The 16,694-nt window shown below is 40.7% G+C and overlaps 4 protein-coding genes across 5 annotated transcripts in view; 2 read left to right on the top strand and 2 right to left on the bottom strand.

The window, feature by feature from the left end:
- LOC126375344 (ATP synthase-coupling factor 6, mitochondrial) overlaps positions 1–16,694 on the top strand; it is a 153,017-nt gene that overhangs the window by 5,202 nt on the left and 131,121 nt on the right. The window lies entirely within an intron of this gene.
- On the bottom strand, positions 201–9,309 carry LOC126375261 (uncharacterized). Of its 2 annotated transcripts, none has more exons than XM_050022185.1 (9): positions 9,179–9,309; positions 8,319–8,408; positions 7,341–7,509; positions 5,861–6,596; positions 5,313–5,556; positions 3,272–3,450; positions 2,078–2,189; positions 1,005–1,110; positions 201–530 (listed from the first exon to the last, which is right to left on the bottom strand). In XM_050022185.1, exons 2-9 carry the CDS (start codon positions 8,401–8,403, stop codon positions 305–307), a joined length of 1,857 nt encoding a protein of 618 aa, XP_049878142.1. In that variant the 5' UTR covers positions 8,404–8,408; positions 9,179–9,309; the 3' UTR covers positions 201–304. The 2 variants fall into 2 exon arrangements, with proteins under 2 accessions (XP_049878142.1, XP_049878143.1); XM_050022186.1 differs by lacking the exon at positions 9,179–9,309 and adding an exon at positions 8,995–9,167.
- Positions 9,519–10,793, top strand: LOC126375313 (uncharacterized). The gene is made up of 2 exons (XM_050022255.1): positions 9,519–10,254; positions 10,348–10,793. Exons 1-2 carry the CDS (start codon positions 9,682–9,684, stop codon positions 10,642–10,644), a joined length of 870 nt encoding a protein of 289 aa, XP_049878212.1. The 5' UTR covers positions 9,519–9,681; the 3' UTR covers positions 10,645–10,793.
- LOC126375042 (uncharacterized) lies at positions 11,294–13,836 on the bottom strand. Its single transcript, XM_050021884.1, has 3 exons — positions 12,755–13,836; positions 11,585–11,858; positions 11,294–11,347 (listed from the first exon to the last, which is right to left on the bottom strand). Exons 1-3 carry the CDS (start codon positions 13,834–13,836, stop codon positions 11,294–11,296), a joined length of 1,410 nt encoding a protein of 469 aa, XP_049877841.1.

A 16,694-nucleotide genomic window follows, 5' to 3' on the forward strand; every position in this document is an offset into this window, starting at 1 on the left:
TTTATTAACATTTGGTAGTAATCTTGGCTTAATGACTAGCTTAACCTGTGCTGATGAAAGTAAACTACGCCACTTAAAGAAAAACATACGGTCGAATTGAGAACCTCCTCCTTTTTTGAAGTCGGTAAAATAACGGCTAGCAAAAACCAACTGAAACCGTGACCCATTTATGAAATTTATAAATAATTGAAAGACAAAAATTCAGTCTAAGACGTTGTTTATTCACCTAGAATTTCACAAATAAATCGTCTCCAATATATCACAGATAAAATTACAAACCAAGTTATTTTTTTCCGGCGGGGAATCAAGTGATAGATAACTTCATGCCGATCTCGCCGCATTTGTAGCCAACTTCACGCATAAGGTAGGGCGTGCGTTCGTGCGCGGGTGCTGCCAGCCACTCGTTTACGTTGACGGCGACGGCGGCGTAGCCTTGCTTTTCCAAGATATCGAGAACGAGGCGAAAGATTCCTCGGAGACGGCTGCTGTTCATTGAGAAGCAGCCCTGATTGAAGTTCATTATGCACACTCTGGAAAAAATAATTACATTTATAACGTCTCAGATCTCTATTTTATAACATAACAGCAACTAGTCATCATCATCATCATCAGCCCATTAACGTCCCCACTGCTGGGGCACTGGCCTACCCTATGGATGGATAGGGAGATCGGGCCTTAAACCATCACGCGGGCCCAGTGCGGATTGGTGGTTATTAACGACTGTTAATGCAGCCGGGACCAACGGCTTAACGTGCCTCCCGAAGCACGGAGGAGCTCGAGATGAAAACTTTTTTTTGTGGTCACCCATCCTATGACAGGCCTTTGCGAAAGTTGCTTAACTCCAGCAATCACAGACCGAGCGCGTTTACCGCTGCGCCACCGAGCTCCTCAAACTAGTCAGTATTTGAAAGAAAATATTTTTTTACTCTGGCAACATTTCTTTTTGCTTTGTTAAACACCGTCATTTATCATTTACAATCTCTGATACGTGGTCAAGTACTTACGGAATGCCGCCTCTGGGTAGAAGTAGCTTCTCAATGGGGATCTTCTCGTTACAACTTCGCACTGGTAACGCTATCGGATACCCTCCTTTCAGACACATGAGTAAGTCTGAAACACATAGGCGGTCATCAGATCAATTTAATTATAATAGGCAATTTCTAATTAGGTCGTGTAATAGATTCAAGATGAATTATGAAATTCTGATTACTAAATAAAGACAGATCTAAAACTAACGAAAAACATTTTCTTTTTTCTATTAAACTTATTTATGAATTTGAATCAAGAAAAACGTAATAATAAGTCCGACATTTTGTCACGTTTTTCTATGACGTCACAGCGCGCTTTATCATACAAATTCCATAGTAATTTCGTATTTTGACGTTTAGTAAAAAGTTACTGATTTGACTAGTTGGAAACTAGCCTATTAGTCAAATCAGATACTTTTTACTAAACGTCAAAACACGAAATTACTATGGAATTTGTATGAAAAAGCAACCTGTGACGTCATAGAAAAACGTGACAAAATGTCGGACTTATTATTACGTTTTTCTTGATTAAAATTTATAAATAAGTTAAATAGAAAAAAAAATGTTTTTATTAGTTTTATCAATCAATCAACATACATAAACTCACGCCCGTAATCCCTAATGGGGTGGGCAGAGCCACAAGTTATCAAAGACAACTTGCAGCCACTGTTGATACGATGTCGTAAGCTGGATATGATAAACCTTACGGTGATAAGGGATCAGCCTATCGCCCATAACATTAGTCCATCATGTTAGAGGACACAATCCCTCTGTCGGATTTTACGACATGCCCGGGACAACAAGACGAACGTGTTCTATGTTTTTTATTTGCTCCCAGAACAGCAAATTACTAATTCTCAAACAAACGATTATCTTATCTTGAACCTATTACACGACCCAATTCGCGTGTAAGTTGAACAATGACTTCGAATGCCAAGTGTAGTTGGCCAATAGCGATAAGCGCTGAATGAGGGAAATATCGACTACGCCGGTGGAGTAGTAAAGGCAAGGGTAGGGTAGGAAAGGCAAAGAAAATGATGTCTCCTCACCTGCGACGATGCCGTTGGGCAGTACCACGTTCCTGACGAGGTACTCATTCCCGCCCAGCCCGCTCGCTAAGCTCTCCTCCAGCTGCTCCGTCATCCCGTGCATTGGGTACATCTGCACATTATAACAAAGAGGTAACGGCCTTCGTGGTCCAGTGATTGAGCGTTGGGTTCACAATCCGGAGGTCCCGGGTTCGAATCCCGGTGGGGACATATCACAAAAATCACTTTGTGATCCCTAGTTTGATTAGGACATTACAGGCTGGTCACCTGATTGTCCAAAAAGTAAGATGATCCGTGTTTCGGAAGGCACGTTATACCGTTGGTCCCGGTTACTACGTACTGATGTAAGTAAGAAGTCGATACATGAGGCATGTCAGGGGCCTTTGGCAGCTCAATAGTAACCCTGACACCAGGGTTGGTGAGGTTGGTAATTCACCTCACAACCCACACGATAGAAAAAGAAGAAGAAGAACAAAGAGGTTGGTCCCGATCTACTAGCCCAAATGCCTTCACCAACTGGCAGCACTAGGGTGGTGTCATGGTGGTGGTGGGATGGGGGTGGTGTCATGTCAATGTGACAGTTCTCATATAAAAACAGGAACTTGAGCATGGTCTTGAGGGCAGTCTCAGCTGAGATTGGTTTATTAATACCACCCTAAACATCTTCTATCTTGTGGGTTATGAGGTGAATTACAAATCTCAGCAACCCTAGTGTCAGGTTTGTGTCTGGTGTCAGTGGCAGCCCTAGCCAAATATTTAGGTGGTACGAGACCTCACAGTCCCCTCAAAATACAGGTTACTTTACGGCCGTAATATACCTAATTAAATGTTTTAAAAATGTCGTTTATGACAATCTATTAAATGTATGAGTTTTATGTGGCCGCTAATAGGCCCAACCCAGTTACTCCCATGTAGATCCGGAGCTGCCAGCCAGCGGTCCCGTCTTGGTTGATTTTGCAAGAATTAATCGACCCTAGTGGGTTGATAGCGATAAGCGTATATGGAACATGGCTCATGTAACGACTACTTGTATGTATGTAGGCCTCGACATACGTCACCCGTCACTCTCTCACAGTACTGCACAGAAAGAGACAGATGATGTCTGTCGCGGCGAGAAAGAGTCGCGTGTTTACGTAGCTAACCCCGCAGACTAGGGCTCAGAGAGTGAAGTCAAATTAATAACTTGCAATTTACCTCCTTAGCTTTCTCCAGTATATGCGCCGGCAACTGATACCGCTGGCTGTAGAAAGTGTTGACGGCTTCGTGTAACGTGAACAGCTGCATATAATCTAGGGTGTTGTGCTCTCTCTTCAGATGCTCAGTTAGATACTCCTTCGAGAACACCCTGTCTAGTAACTTGTCCTCGAAGTGACCTGAAATTATTGATAAAGACGGAAATACTTCAGAAATCAGAAATCAACGTAATTATCATGGATAAACTTGTTGAAGGTCAATATAACATTTTTGAATTTACGTGATTTCGCAAGCTGTTATGGCTGAGGAGAAGAAATGACAAGAAACCGCAACAGCAACACATCTTTTAAAAACCAATGAGGGTACATTACAAGTTATTTAATAACTAGAGGAACACATTCAATACCAGACATTTGTATCATTTAGGTAGTCATTAATCTTATAATAAGTTTTTTTTACATAATTGTGTATATAGTATTGTATTGTTTGACCTAGGAAACTATTCCTACATACATACATAAACTCACGCCTATTTCCCACAGGGGTAAGCAGATACTATAGAATTTTGCTTCGATCCTGACACACTTCTCTTGCTTCCTCCACATTCATCAATCGCTTCATACACGCAAGCCGGTTCAGAGTAGATCTTAATAAACTTTTTCTAAGGACTAAGATAAATTATGAAATTTTGATTACTAAATAAAGACAGATCTAAAATTGACAAAAACTAAGTTAACTTATTTATGAATTTTAATCAAGAAAAATGTAATGTTATGTGTGTGTATGTAATGTATGTGTGTTTGTTGCTGTGGTGTCCCTTTATAATAAACGTTTCTTTCTTTCTTTTAATAATAAGTGCGACATTTTTCGACTTGTCACATTTTTCTATGACGTCACAGGTTGTTTTTTCATAGTAATTTCGTGTTTTGACGTTTAGTAAAAAGTAACTGATTTGACTAGTTGGAAACTGATGTGCACCCGAATGGGCACCAATGTATTTTATTTTATTTTCATTTTTATTAATAACATTAATTTTATTTGATTTTATATATAATTTAATTTTAATATCTGATGTACTTATACTTATAATTATGGATATTAATCTGAAATAAATAATTTGAATTGAATTGAATTGAAACTAGCCTATTATTGCCGACAGGAATTTTCACTTGATATCGACTGAGAATCATGGTCTGGATCATCCCCCTTAGTAGTAATAAATAAAAAATAGTTTATTTTCGAAATCAACATAACAAATTGTGAATAAGTCTTCCCATTAAGTACTAAAAAGACTTGTGTCTGGAATGACTCGCTTGTTTCTATCCTTATTTATATTTTTGTTTGAGATGTGATCAAACGTCACATGAAAGGATGCGGCGTGGCCCCATCGCGGTGGGAGATACTAGCCCAAGATCGGCCGCAATGGAGGCATACTGTGAACACCAAGGTGTATGGCTTTGAACAGAAAAGTCGGGAAGAGCTTGATTTGAAACGCGACGAGCTGAAGGCCCGACCATCTGCGGCCATGACATATAACTATATCGGAGGTGTGCTGACGTGCAGTGAATGTGGTCGTACATTCACTGCTAAGATCGGTTACGTCAGCCATATAAGAGCGCATCTTAGGCGTTCCTAGATTGGAGACTTGTCGCCATGGCCGAATACGGCTGGGAAGGGATATATATTTATATAAATTAATGAATTTATAGTATTCGTTACGATGTCACTAACACCCTGTATACTGGATAGGCACGATGCTATATAAGCTATAATGAGCTACATACCAATGCCGAAAAATGTAGTTGTAATTAAAACACATAATAACGGGTTCTTACCGTATTTAAAGTAGGGATATGAGACTCCCGATATTTCGACACTGTTGCAAGTGCCACGATCACGGGATGACTGAACCCGCGGTAAGAACCCGTTATTATGTATTTTAATTATGATAATAACCGCGTATATTTAAAACATTGAATAAATGCAGTTATGTTAATGACTACTCTGTCCAACTCTGACGCGTAAAGGGCGTATTTCTTACCTAACGATGCCAATTCAAGGCAGAACTTCGCCCACGGTAACGCAGAGCTCCTGGCGTCTAACACTGGGTTGGTAGAGATCTGTCTGCGCAGTAAGTCCCACTGATCGGGAGGGGGGGTGAAGTTGTTGTTCGAGAGACAGTTGACGAAACCGAAGAGGATGTTCGTTCTGGCGTTGGAGAGCGTCGTCTGGCTTGAAGCCGCCAGTTGGCACAGGTACTCGATCAGGCTTAAGTGGGTGTGTGCCTGGGGAAAAACAAATATTTTTTTTTGACGTGACTTATTGTAGATTTGCCGCAGATGGCATTAACTATTTGGCCGGACAAATGGGGAGCGGTGAGGGCTCTCACCCGGTACAACGTTTAAGACAACAGGCCTGAGGGTGCCCTGTTAGGCGCGCACCTCGGCTAAGTGCGTCGTCTGAGAGGGAGAAACATATAGTGGTCAATGCATAGACATATAGAACGATAGCTCTTCGCCTCGCATCATTCGCATCTGTATTATTTTTGGAGAACGTAGCCTGGAATATATCTCATTAAAAGTCACTCACCATCCTGGAGAGAACCCTGGCAACCAGCAGACTCTTCTCAAAATCAACATTATTCTTCACCATGTAGTTAGCTATGGCATCCATCAGCTGCTCGTGGTAATATTCCGGATGCTTTTCCAGTATTCTCCCCTTGACTTTAGCAGCGGTTCTCAATACGTCATCATACGTCAGCTGGTCTATGCGCTGTGTCAAAATGTCATAGCATATGTGCAGCAGTTGCACCCTGGTCGGGTACACATTCTCCGTACAATTCGTCTGACACAACGACCATATGATCGACTTAGCGATCTGTGCGTCTATTTTCTGGTCGTGCAGAAGCAATCCTGTCACCACATTATTGATACACCTATCCGGCAAGTCGTGGGAGCAGCAATACGCCAACATATCCTTTAGCAACGGAAGATCCTGATTGTCAAGCTCCAAAGGAAGATGGATCTGAAACGCCAAAGGCAACGCCAGTTTCAAAGCGTCGACTAGATGGTTCTTGGTGTCAAATCTTGAAAGAAGGAAGTCCACGAACATAATTTGCCGGATGTTCAGCATGTTGATCTGACAACGGATAAGTTGGAGTAACGTTTGCACGAGCAACGACTCTGGAGGTACTCCGAGGAAGGTCAAGACTTTAACAGCTTCTATCGCTTCGTTCACATCCAAGGACCTGACATGTTTCTTGAAGTTTTGGCAGAGGAGGCCGAATGCGGGGTCCTTTATGAGGCTGTCGTTATCTTGACTGAAGCTGCAAGAAATAAGATGATTAGTTAACATTGAGGGTCATGGCTTTGTAACGGCCTCGAATCCGGTCCCGGGTTCGAATCCCGGTGGGGACATATCACAAAATTCACTTTGTGATCCCTAGTTTGGTTAGGACATTACAGGCTGATCACCTGATTGTCCGAAAGTAACATGATCCGTGCCGGTGCCCGTCGGTCCCGGTTACTATTTACTGATGTAAGTACGTAATCTTTGACACCAGGGTTGGTGAGGTTGGTCATCCACCTCACAAGCCACACAATAGAAGAAGAAAACCTCTCATATTCCGTGGACAGAAAGACTAGAACTCGGCGATGTTAGATACGGCTTGGCCGAGTGATATATTGTTTCTACCCGCTGTTTAGAACGGTGCGCTGCCGCACAAACGTCGGCAGGCGAGTACCTCTACGTCGTATTCTCTCTCAATACAATGACTCATTTCATTTTATAGACAAATTCAATTTACCTAGTTCTAAATTTAAAAAATCTATTATTCAAGCCCTGAGCTGATTTATTTTTTGTTTAATTTCTAACATAACCTTTTTCAACTCACTAGATGATTGTTAACATAATAATATCATGTATAATTGTTTATTATCCCATGAAAATAAATAAATAAATGCAACCAGGGCACACAAAGGGATTTTTGTGATGTGTCCCCACCAGGAACACAAAGCTCAACCACTGGACTACTAAGGTTGATTAGAGATAATGAACAGTCAGTACTAACTTGTCAGCTTTTTGCAGCTGGAAGATGCAGCGCAGCGCTTGCAGCATGTGCCGGTGCGTCATGGCAGGTAACTGTGACGTCACGGCCGCCAGCACGTCTGCCGGCGAGTCGGCCGCGCGTAGCATCACCGTGATCGCGTCTGATGAGGGGCACTGGCTGCGCTCTGACACTGCACAGAAATTAATGAATAGGCTAGTTTCCAACTAGTCAAATCAGTTACTTTGTACTTAACATCAAAACAAGAAATTACTATTGTAAACAAACTGGACTTAAAAAGAAATGAAACAGTAAGACTAGGGCTCTGTGCTGGGAGGTTTTCTGGCCACGTCTTTCCCTCAGCGATACAGTTTCCGATGTGGTAGTAATTTTACAGCTAGTTACATAATATGTAATTTTATTTTAACATTCAAAAAGCGCTATGTAAGCCAATTTTGAAGAATAAATATTTTTGAATTTTTTTAATTTTTTTACTATGGTTTTTGTATGGAAAAGTTTTAAAATTTTACAGTTATTTTTAAATTTGCTCTTCTCTATTTCTGTCTGTTGCATTATTCCCATATTTGATTTTGCTACTAATAATTGTAAAATTAACTTTTAACAAGTTTACATACAATACACACTCTCTCCTATTTCCCACAGAGGCAAACAGAAACCCTTCATAATTTACATTAAAAAAATAATTTAGACAATGTCAGTACAATAGTAGGAAGATTACTGTTACTGCTACTATTAATAGTAGAGGAACTTAAACCTATTTGTGATTGTTATTTTCCTTGATTTTGTGCAATAAGTTACCACCTTACAAATAAAAAATAAGCCAGGGATGAACATGGGTTTAAGTAATTGACAGCCAAGCAAAGTTCAGTTGAATTGTCTGATAATTGGATTCAATTCTTGGCTGTCAAATACTTAAATCCAGGTTCATCCCTGGTTTATTTTTTATTTGTAAGGAGGTTTTGTATTGTTGAGGGTAGTTACATGAGGCTACGCTGCGAGCGTTGAGTGGTGAGCGCACCAGCGGGCGGAGTACTCCGCGCCACACGCTCTTGAGGAGCAGGCTCATCACGTCTGCAACCAAAAATGAATAAACTATTTTTGTTTGTGGGACCAGAATGGGTAAAGAAGAATTTTATATATAATGTTAAAGCTGCTTATTGCTTGGGGACTATCACAGATGGGAATATCAACAGTGTTCTATCAAAAATCAAACATAAGCTTGTTGAATGTTGAAAATTGGATATGGTTTTAATTTTTTTGTTTAAGTGTATATATACTATACACCCCTGCCTACGCCTGTATCCCCGAAGAGATAGACAGAAGAGATGTGTTGTGTGTGTGTATGGGAGATGTGTTTTGATTTTTGACAGAACTCAGTTTTCCACCGAACCTGACAATGTTACAAAATAATACTGATTTGAGAGCAAAAAGGAAATTAATACAGAAAAACTATCAAATATACTAGTGAGTAAGTACAAGATAAATAAAGGGTAACTACGCTCCGTGAGAAAATAAGTCATATTGAGTTTTGCTACATTTGGAGGTTATATTTTACATTACATAAAGATTCAGTCAGATTTACTACAGGCTTGAGTATAGCAATGTTTAATAAATAATATAAAATATTGTTTTAATGGTAAGGAAATTATAGTTTTACCTTCGAGTTGGGTTGGAATTTTGGTTAAATGTTTTGAATACAAGGTACCAAAAAAATTCAAATAAATATTCAAATAAATGATGTCACTAGGTATACTAAATATATCATTAGTGACGTTACAAAATTCAATGAGGGGATAAGAAAATTGTAAATAAAGGAAAATAATATTCAAAATCGTACATACAAATCTTAATTCAAAAATTTCGCGTGATTGTTGACAGATTCCGTCAGTAACATTTGCATTTCATTTCATTATGTTCTTCACTTATCAAGAAAAATAATTTAGTGAGTGTTTTGGTAATTTATTTGAGTCAGTAGTTTAACTCGTTAAATCACATAAGGTATAAGTCTTTAGATACATTATTTAAAGTATTTATTTCGAAATATAAATAACAGGGTCAAGAAAAGAAGGTCTAAAATATTTATTTCGAATATGCGTTAAATGGAACGCTTCTTCCTGGCGTGGTTTTATGTGTGGTGACAACTGTCAACCAATGGATTTACGTCTAACATTGGTGGCCAGTAAAAAAAAAAACGTGAAACCTATAAGAAAAAAAATAGTTTTCGTGCGATGTTTTGGTTTTCGAGAAGTTGCGATATCTGCCGATTGCAGACTCTCGTTTTAAAGTGAATAGTTCTGTTATTACTTTATTTTATTTGAATCCCAGAACTCTCACTGACATCACCATGCATCAAGAAACTGTTGTACATTCACGGCCGGACCGTGAGATCAGGAAGAAAATCATAACACCCGGTGATTATACGATAGTCCCATATGAAGATTCTCGATGTAAAGTTGTTATTACTGATGTTATTTGCACCAACGAGGACGGTAAAATTGAGATAGATCCTGATAGTGTAGCGTTTAGTCCGTCTTTCGATGGGAATATGCTTATTGGGGACTTAGATAATTTCATTGACAAAGACTTTGAGTTGTTGCTTCAGCAGATGTGCAGTGGAGAGACATGCAGTGCTATTTTTGTATACAGAGACAGTGATAAGAAACTTGTTAAGGAGATATCCTGCACGGTGGAACTTAAAGAAGTTATGGAGGAGCAAGTTATAAGTGACTGGAGCTGGCAAAGGTTGTATGAGGCAGCCGTGCATCATAAGGAGAAGGGTGTTCTGCTGGTTAAGGACAAAAAGATCGTACAAGCATTCAGAAGGTTCAGTAAGGCACTAAAATTTCTTGTAGCAGTGGAGCCCGTGGATCCTAATGAGGTAGACGATGTCATGATGAGAGACATGAAAGAATTGAAGGTGCGTTTTATGTTCATTTTGACCTCTTCCCCTTCCAAAATACTAAATATTATACTATTGATATTTTACACTAAAAATGTTTGTTTTTTTTAGGTAAAGCTTTTGAGCAACTTAGCCCACTGTCAACTCCAATTTAATGAATATGAAGCAGCATTAGAACTCTGCAACAGAGCTCTTAAACTGGAGCCTGATAATATAAAGGTGTTATATAGAAGAAGTTTAGCCCATACAGGTCTTAAATTATTTGAAGAAGCATGGCGAGACATACAGGCAGTTTTACAACTAGATCCTAACGACAAGGCTGCACGGCAGAAAGCCAATGCCTTAAAACCAATAATAGAGAAAATTAATAAAGAGTATGAAAGTGTTATAAAAAAAATGTTTGTGTAAGTTCTAATGAGTATTTAGGCATATTTTATAAGAATTGTTGTTATTGTAAATAACCATATTCTATTCGTCTATAATTTATATATTACAGAAATAAGGATTTCTGATTTCAATCATTACAGGTTACGTAAATAAAAGCATAATAACTTTTCTGATAATTATTCTGTAATTGTATTACTTTTTTTACAAATACAAATATTGCATTTTCATATTTCATGTTCTAATAACATAACTTATCATGTTTTCCTTCTGTAAATATACAAATAATACCTACTTAATTATAGTGGTTTTATTGGATTTCTCTTACATGATGCATAATATAATGTTTTACCTTACAATAAAACAGTTATTATATGCAGAAACCTTATTCGAGACCTATAGAGTGAGACAGCATTACTTCCGTTTCCTTTGAACAGCCCCCAAACGCCCCCCACCCCCGCCCCCCGGCGGCCGGAACGAAGAGAGGGGAGCCTCGCTTGTCGCAGGCAGGCCGTGATCGGCTCGTCACATTGCATCTCACTGGAGTATATGAAAATGTGAAATTGAAAGGATGCCAGCAGGCAGGAATTAAAATATAGGTCTCGAATAAGGTTTCTGCATATAATAACTGTTTTATTGTAAGGTAAAACATTATATTATATGCGTTGAACCGTTATTCGAGACCTATAGAGTGAGATGTGTTTGTTATCGCCTGGTGGCAAGCGAGCTGTGTTATAGGTAGAAGTTATTAAGATGCCAATGTGTGAGATAAACAGTAGGTGTATAGTAAATTAATCAGTTTATTATTTAAAGTAATAGCTAAATGAACATATAAGTAAGTATGTGCAAATCAAGCAGTACAAAAAGTTCTAGAAATATTGTATTGATTATTAATTGACCGAATCTCTGACGAATAAAACTTAGCAAAAGTGTTGGGTGATCGCCAATTTCCCTTTGCCATAACCTCGTCGATAGGACAGTTGTCGAGCCAGTTGAACGAAGCGGCGGCGCTGCGCGTGCTACCCGCGCTGGCGCTCACGCCCGCCTCCCGCAGCAGTGACTTCACCCACCCGCCCAGCACGGTGCGGGATGCTGCTCGCACACCGCCTCGTGCGGTTATAAATAAATCAGTCAGGTCTGTGCCCCTTCTTCGTGCTGATACTTCAATCAGTTTACGTATCCAAAAGACTGGGCATATGGTGTCGTTGCCAGCTGTCGTCAATTTCCACGAGGATTGTCTGTGAGTATAGCTGTCAGTTTTTGAACCAAATCTTGGATGTAATATGACATAGCCCGAGTAGTCCGAGAAGTGATCTTTGTCCATATGTAAGAGGGTTAGATCATGAACCCTGCGGCTAGATGCGAGCAGGAGTATCAAAGCGGTTCGTCGGGATATCTCATAAAGAGTAAGATTGGTCAGACCATTGCAGGTTAGCCATTTTATTACTAGGGAGGGGTCCCAAATTGACATTGTTTTAGGACGTGTCCTTGCGTCGGCGACTGATATAGCTTTGAGAATACGCTTTACCACAGGGTTTGCGCTGAGCAACTCTGAATCGGGATTAGTTAAGGTAGCCACAGTAGACTTATAAACTAAAATGGTCTTATAAGACAGGCCTTGTCTTAAATGGAGATGAGCTAAATACTTAGCTAACTGAGATCCCGATGGGTTGTGACTGTTAACCTGATTAACATTGCACCAGTCGAGCCACTTGGCCCAAATACCAGCGTAGATTTTCTTAGTGGATGGCCTCCAACTTGAGTCTAGTAACTCCTTTTCTTCAGTGGACCAATTACTTAGTAAGTGACTCCACCCCTCACTAACCATACTTCTAGGCACATCTGGTCTACTAGTGGAGGTGGCATTCCCGTTCGAGTGTCCAACAGTCGCTGCCTCAACCACGTCAATGTCCAAGGGGCTGCTATGGCCCTGTTCTTCAAGTCTGGCCGCCAAAATACTTTGTGCCATCGTGGGACCAGCAGTAAGAATAGGCCCTTGGCTTTGTTTAGATGCGCAAGTACGCGAGGGATCAAGTGTGGTGGCGGAAATATCCACGCTGTGTGATAATGCCATATTTTGCTGAATGCATCGTGATACTCTGCTGACAGATCTCTGCAATCCCTCGACACGTACCGTGGTAGGAGGTGTGCACGTTTCGATGCAAAGAGGTCGATCTGCGGTGTTCCGTATCGACGGAATATCACCTGGCAAGCTTCTGGAGTCAGTGTCCACTCTGCTTCGGCCTTTTGTCGTGATAGAGTATCGGCCTCCACATTGTACTGTCCGGGTAAATAGTAAGGTACAAGATGTATCTCGTTCTCGTCCACTATCTGGAATAGCGTCCGTGTCATGAGAAAAAGAGCTTTCGAACGTAATCCGCCTTCGTTTCTTATATAGCTCACTACGCTTTTGTTGTCCGACTGGACTAGTACACTCGACTTCCGAAGTCGATGGATATTTGTGTGAATGGAGAAAATTATGGCCCACATTTCTTTCAGATTGCTGTGCCACGGTTTCTGATCGGGGTTCCAAATACCGCTGGTTAATCGAATGCCGTCTATCACCGCGCCCCAGCCTGTGCCGGACGCATCGGTTGTCAAGAAATGTGCGATGGGAGCACAATGAATAGGCGTGCTCGCCGAGAGCGCCTTTAACCACCAGTGGAACTCTTCTAAGACTGCTTGGTCGAGCGCACACTTCGCATACGGCCGGTCTTTCGGTAAACGAGCACAAGCCATCTGTAGTGGGCGGCAATGAAGCCGACCTCTTGGTATTGCAAACGAGGCGAAGTTTAATGTGCCCAACATGCTCTGGGCATCTTTGAGATTCCACTGATTCAAGATCATAATACGGTTGATCTTTGATTGTGTTCTCAGTCTCTTTTCTACTGGAAACATTTTTAAGTTTCGACTGAGGTCCCATGTGACGCCCAGATATTCTAAGACTTGAGTCGGTATCAGAACTGATTTCTTGAAATTCACCGTCCAGCCCAGTGTAGACAGAATTCGAACGGCTTCCGCAGCCTGATCTGCTAAAACATGTTTTTTCTGGTTGACAATCAGGAAGTCGTCGAGATAAACAATCACTCTCATGCCTCTGTTGCGAAATAGTTGTGCAATCCAGTTGGATATCATCGCAAACGTCACGGGTGCAGATGACAGCCCGAACGGAAGGCTCGTGATTTGAAGTAGCTCTGGTTCGACTGCATTTTCCATTTTGTACAAAACTCTGAGATAAGGGTGATGAGACTGGGCTATGGGAATATGAAAATAGGCTTGGGTTAGATCTATTTTGATGGCCCAGTCTCCCTTTTGTAAAAAGTCCGGAATACGATGCATATTGATTAGTTTGAATTTGAACTCGATCAGGTACTGATTCAATTTTTTTAAGTTGAAAATCGGTCGGTCGCTTGAATCCGATTTTTTCACTAAAAACATTGGACAAACAAAACTCGGAGTTGGCGGTGCGGGTACTAGAATGTTTTGTTTTTTTAAATCTATAATCTGTTTTGACATTGCTGCACTGGTAGGCGTTTGATATTTGTTCAAAAGTTTGTGATTGATAAGTGAGGGTACCCTCTGAAACGGTATGCGATATCCCGTTATTATGTGTATGATGTGAACCGGTGCGCCGTATTTTTGCCAACTCTTTACGTAATCTTTTAAACAACCGCCGTAAAACAAATCTCGTTTCTGTAGGTAGTCATTTGCGAAAGCGATTATTATTTTTGTAATTAGTTTGAGTGGGCTTTTTGTCGCCAAGTATAGTATTCGATTTTTGCCCATGACTGTTCTTGTTTTTATTAAAATTATTAGTACCCTTGCTAGTGGATGGCCCAGGATTATGGTCGGCCTTGTTGGATTTGCTAGCTCGTTTGTTTCGTGCGTTATCAGCTTTGTTGCGCCACGACATAAATGGTTCACCAGCGGTTGAACGCTTATTGTTGTAAAACACCTTGTGTGTCCCTCCGGCCTTAGTTAAGAAGGCGCTCATCAATTCCGGATTGAACAAACTTGATCGGGTAGGTGGGATTTTCCGCAAATCCTCCTTTATGTAGCGTTCTCTTACGCCAGACAAGATGCTGTCGCGACGTTTTTGTATAGTGTCGGCTCGTCTTCCGCAGACAAGTTGTAGTATATCTTCGGATACTTTAATGTATTGAGACTTATCAGAAAAGAGTTCACTGAGTTTATTAAATAACGTGTCGGGTGTTAGAACAGTTTCAGATTTATATGACCACTCAATAAATTGCTGCAAATTACATTTGAAAAGTTCGTTCTGTTGGATAACGGCATAAGTTAACGCTCCATATGAGCGATCTAATGATTTAAGCCACGATGAATCCGGGTCATGAAATCTCAGTTCCGTGTTGACATCTAAGTCACAAAAACCTGGCGTTGCGAGATATTTCTTCTCTGTCTCTATATATCTGACCCTATCCCAATCACTTGAATCGAATCGATGTAGTTTGGATAAAATATCAAGCCTAGAATCAGACGCTGTTTCGATCGCAGCCTCTTTTAAATTCGTTAAAATCTTACAGTCGAGAGTTTTTGGTGGCTTAGGCTTATTCAACAAGGGTTCATTCGAAAACAACGAATTTGCCAAATCTCTAGACGGGTGTAATGATATACTATCTGAGTCTGAGTCTTGATTTTTAAGATATCGTAAAAACGTACCTATTTGGGAGGACAACGCGTCTAATTTATCCTGTGGATTATGTAGCTTCGAAGAATGACGCTGCCGCTGCGAATTCCGGTTACGATGCCGCCGGGATTGGTCGGAGTTGGATGATGACGATGTGGAGTCCGAGCTACTACCGCTGCTACTGCTGGAGGATGAGGAACGTTCACGCTCTCTGGATCTAGGAGTCCGTTTGCGTTTTCGAGATCTAGTAAACTCTCCATCAACACGTGACCTAGAAGTCAGTTCGTGTACTGGTGCCCTGGAAGGCTGTTCGGAAAACCGTTCCTGTAAATCAGCGCGTTCACGTAATGTAGACCTGTCGCGTTGTGGACTTTTATCTCGTCCGTTGGACCTAGGAGTCCTACCGCGATCTCTGGGCCTAGAAGCCCGATCGGCCGATTTTTCCATGAGTACCGCAGAAATCTAAAATATACTTACGGTAAAAAAGAAAGATTAAATTCAAAAAATTATAATAACGAACAACAAACTTGCTTTTTTTTTTTTTTTTTTGGGGTGTTCGCACTACGAATGTCGATGCCAATGTGACGAGCCGATCACGGCCTGCCTGCGACAAGCGAGGCTCCCCTCTCTTCGTTCCGGCCGCCGGGGGGCGGGGGTGGGGGGCGTTTGGGGGCTGTTCAAAGGAAACGGAAGTAATGCTGTCTCACTCTATAGGTCTCGAATAACGGTTCAACGCATATAATTCCTGGTTTATTCTCACCAACATGTAGGTTTAGAATAAACAGGCTTTCAAGTACAGGCTCTCCATCTATTATAGGATTTAATTCCAAGCAAATTGTCTAATGATGATTTGTAGCTCTACCCAACCCGATAAGGTTTGCAGCAGTGAATTTTACCTTGTATCGTATGTCGACGACATGAATCTATATATTTATTTATTTGCAAAGGTATACACAGCATTACAGTGTAACCTAATGCGTTGCATGGCGGGAAAAATATATCCAAATATAAAGTAGTTATTAACTAATATACAACAAAAAAAAGAAAATAAGACAAAAAATAACATGAGAAAAGTACGCGAACAATACGCGAAAAATTACATAAATATTTCTTTTTTTATTTATTACCTCAATTACATGGCAGAACGCACTCTAGACGTTAACTAAAAAAACAACCAAGTTTACGCCGAATCTATGTCAAATCACATCACAATTCTTCCTCGAGTCATTACGAATGTATTACAATAACAAGCGACGAATGATTCTCCGTCGCCAGTAGCCCACAACAAGACAACACGCATTTGTTGAAAGCGGATTCCCGCGTAACTCATACGTGATTAAAGATTGCGTTTCCATTGTTTGTGGGGCATAGCACACAAAATATTACTATTTGTCAAACCGAAGAAAGGAAGGGTATTCGTACTCTC

The sequence above is a fragment of the Pectinophora gossypiella genome, chromosome 18 (assembly GCF_024362695.1).
Source record: "Pectinophora gossypiella chromosome 18, ilPecGoss1.1, whole genome shotgun sequence".
Taxonomy (NCBI): Eukaryota; Metazoa; Arthropoda; class Insecta; order Lepidoptera; family Gelechiidae; genus Pectinophora; species Pectinophora gossypiella.

Bases quoted from the DNA above. Each gene is read 5' to 3' on its own strand.
- LOC126375261 (XM_050022185.1), bottom strand. From the start codon at position 8,403: ATGAGCCTGCTCCTCAAGAGCGTGTGGCGCGGAGTACTCCGCCCGCTG. The intron at 7,510-8,318 runs GTAACTACCCTC...ATTTCTGTGCAG, and splicing joins CGCTCGCAGCGTAGCCTCAT to TGTCAGAGCGCAGCCAGTGC. The intron at 531-1,004 runs GTAAGTACTTGA...TATTTTTTCCAG, and splicing joins CTACCCAGAGGCGGCATTCC to AGTGTGCATAATGAACTTCA.
- LOC126375313 (XM_050022255.1), top strand. From the start codon at position 9,682: ATGCATCAAGAAACTGTTGTACATTCACGGCCGGACCGTGAGATCAGG. The intron at 10,255-10,347 runs GTGCGTTTTATG...TGTTTTTTTTAG, and splicing joins GAGACATGAAAGAATTGAAG to GTAAAGCTTTTGAGCAACTT.
- LOC126375042 (XM_050021884.1), bottom strand. From the start codon at position 13,836: ATGGAAAATGCAGTCGAACCAGAGCTACTTCAAATCACGAGCCTTCCG. The intron at 11,859-12,754 runs GTACGTGTCGAG...CTATACTCACAG, and splicing joins CGTGCACACCTCCTACCACG to ACAATCCTCGTGGAAATTGA. The intron at 11,348-11,584 runs GTTATGGCAAAG...CCTATAACACAG, and splicing joins ACAACTGTCCTATCGACGAG to CTCGCTTGCCACCAGGCGAT.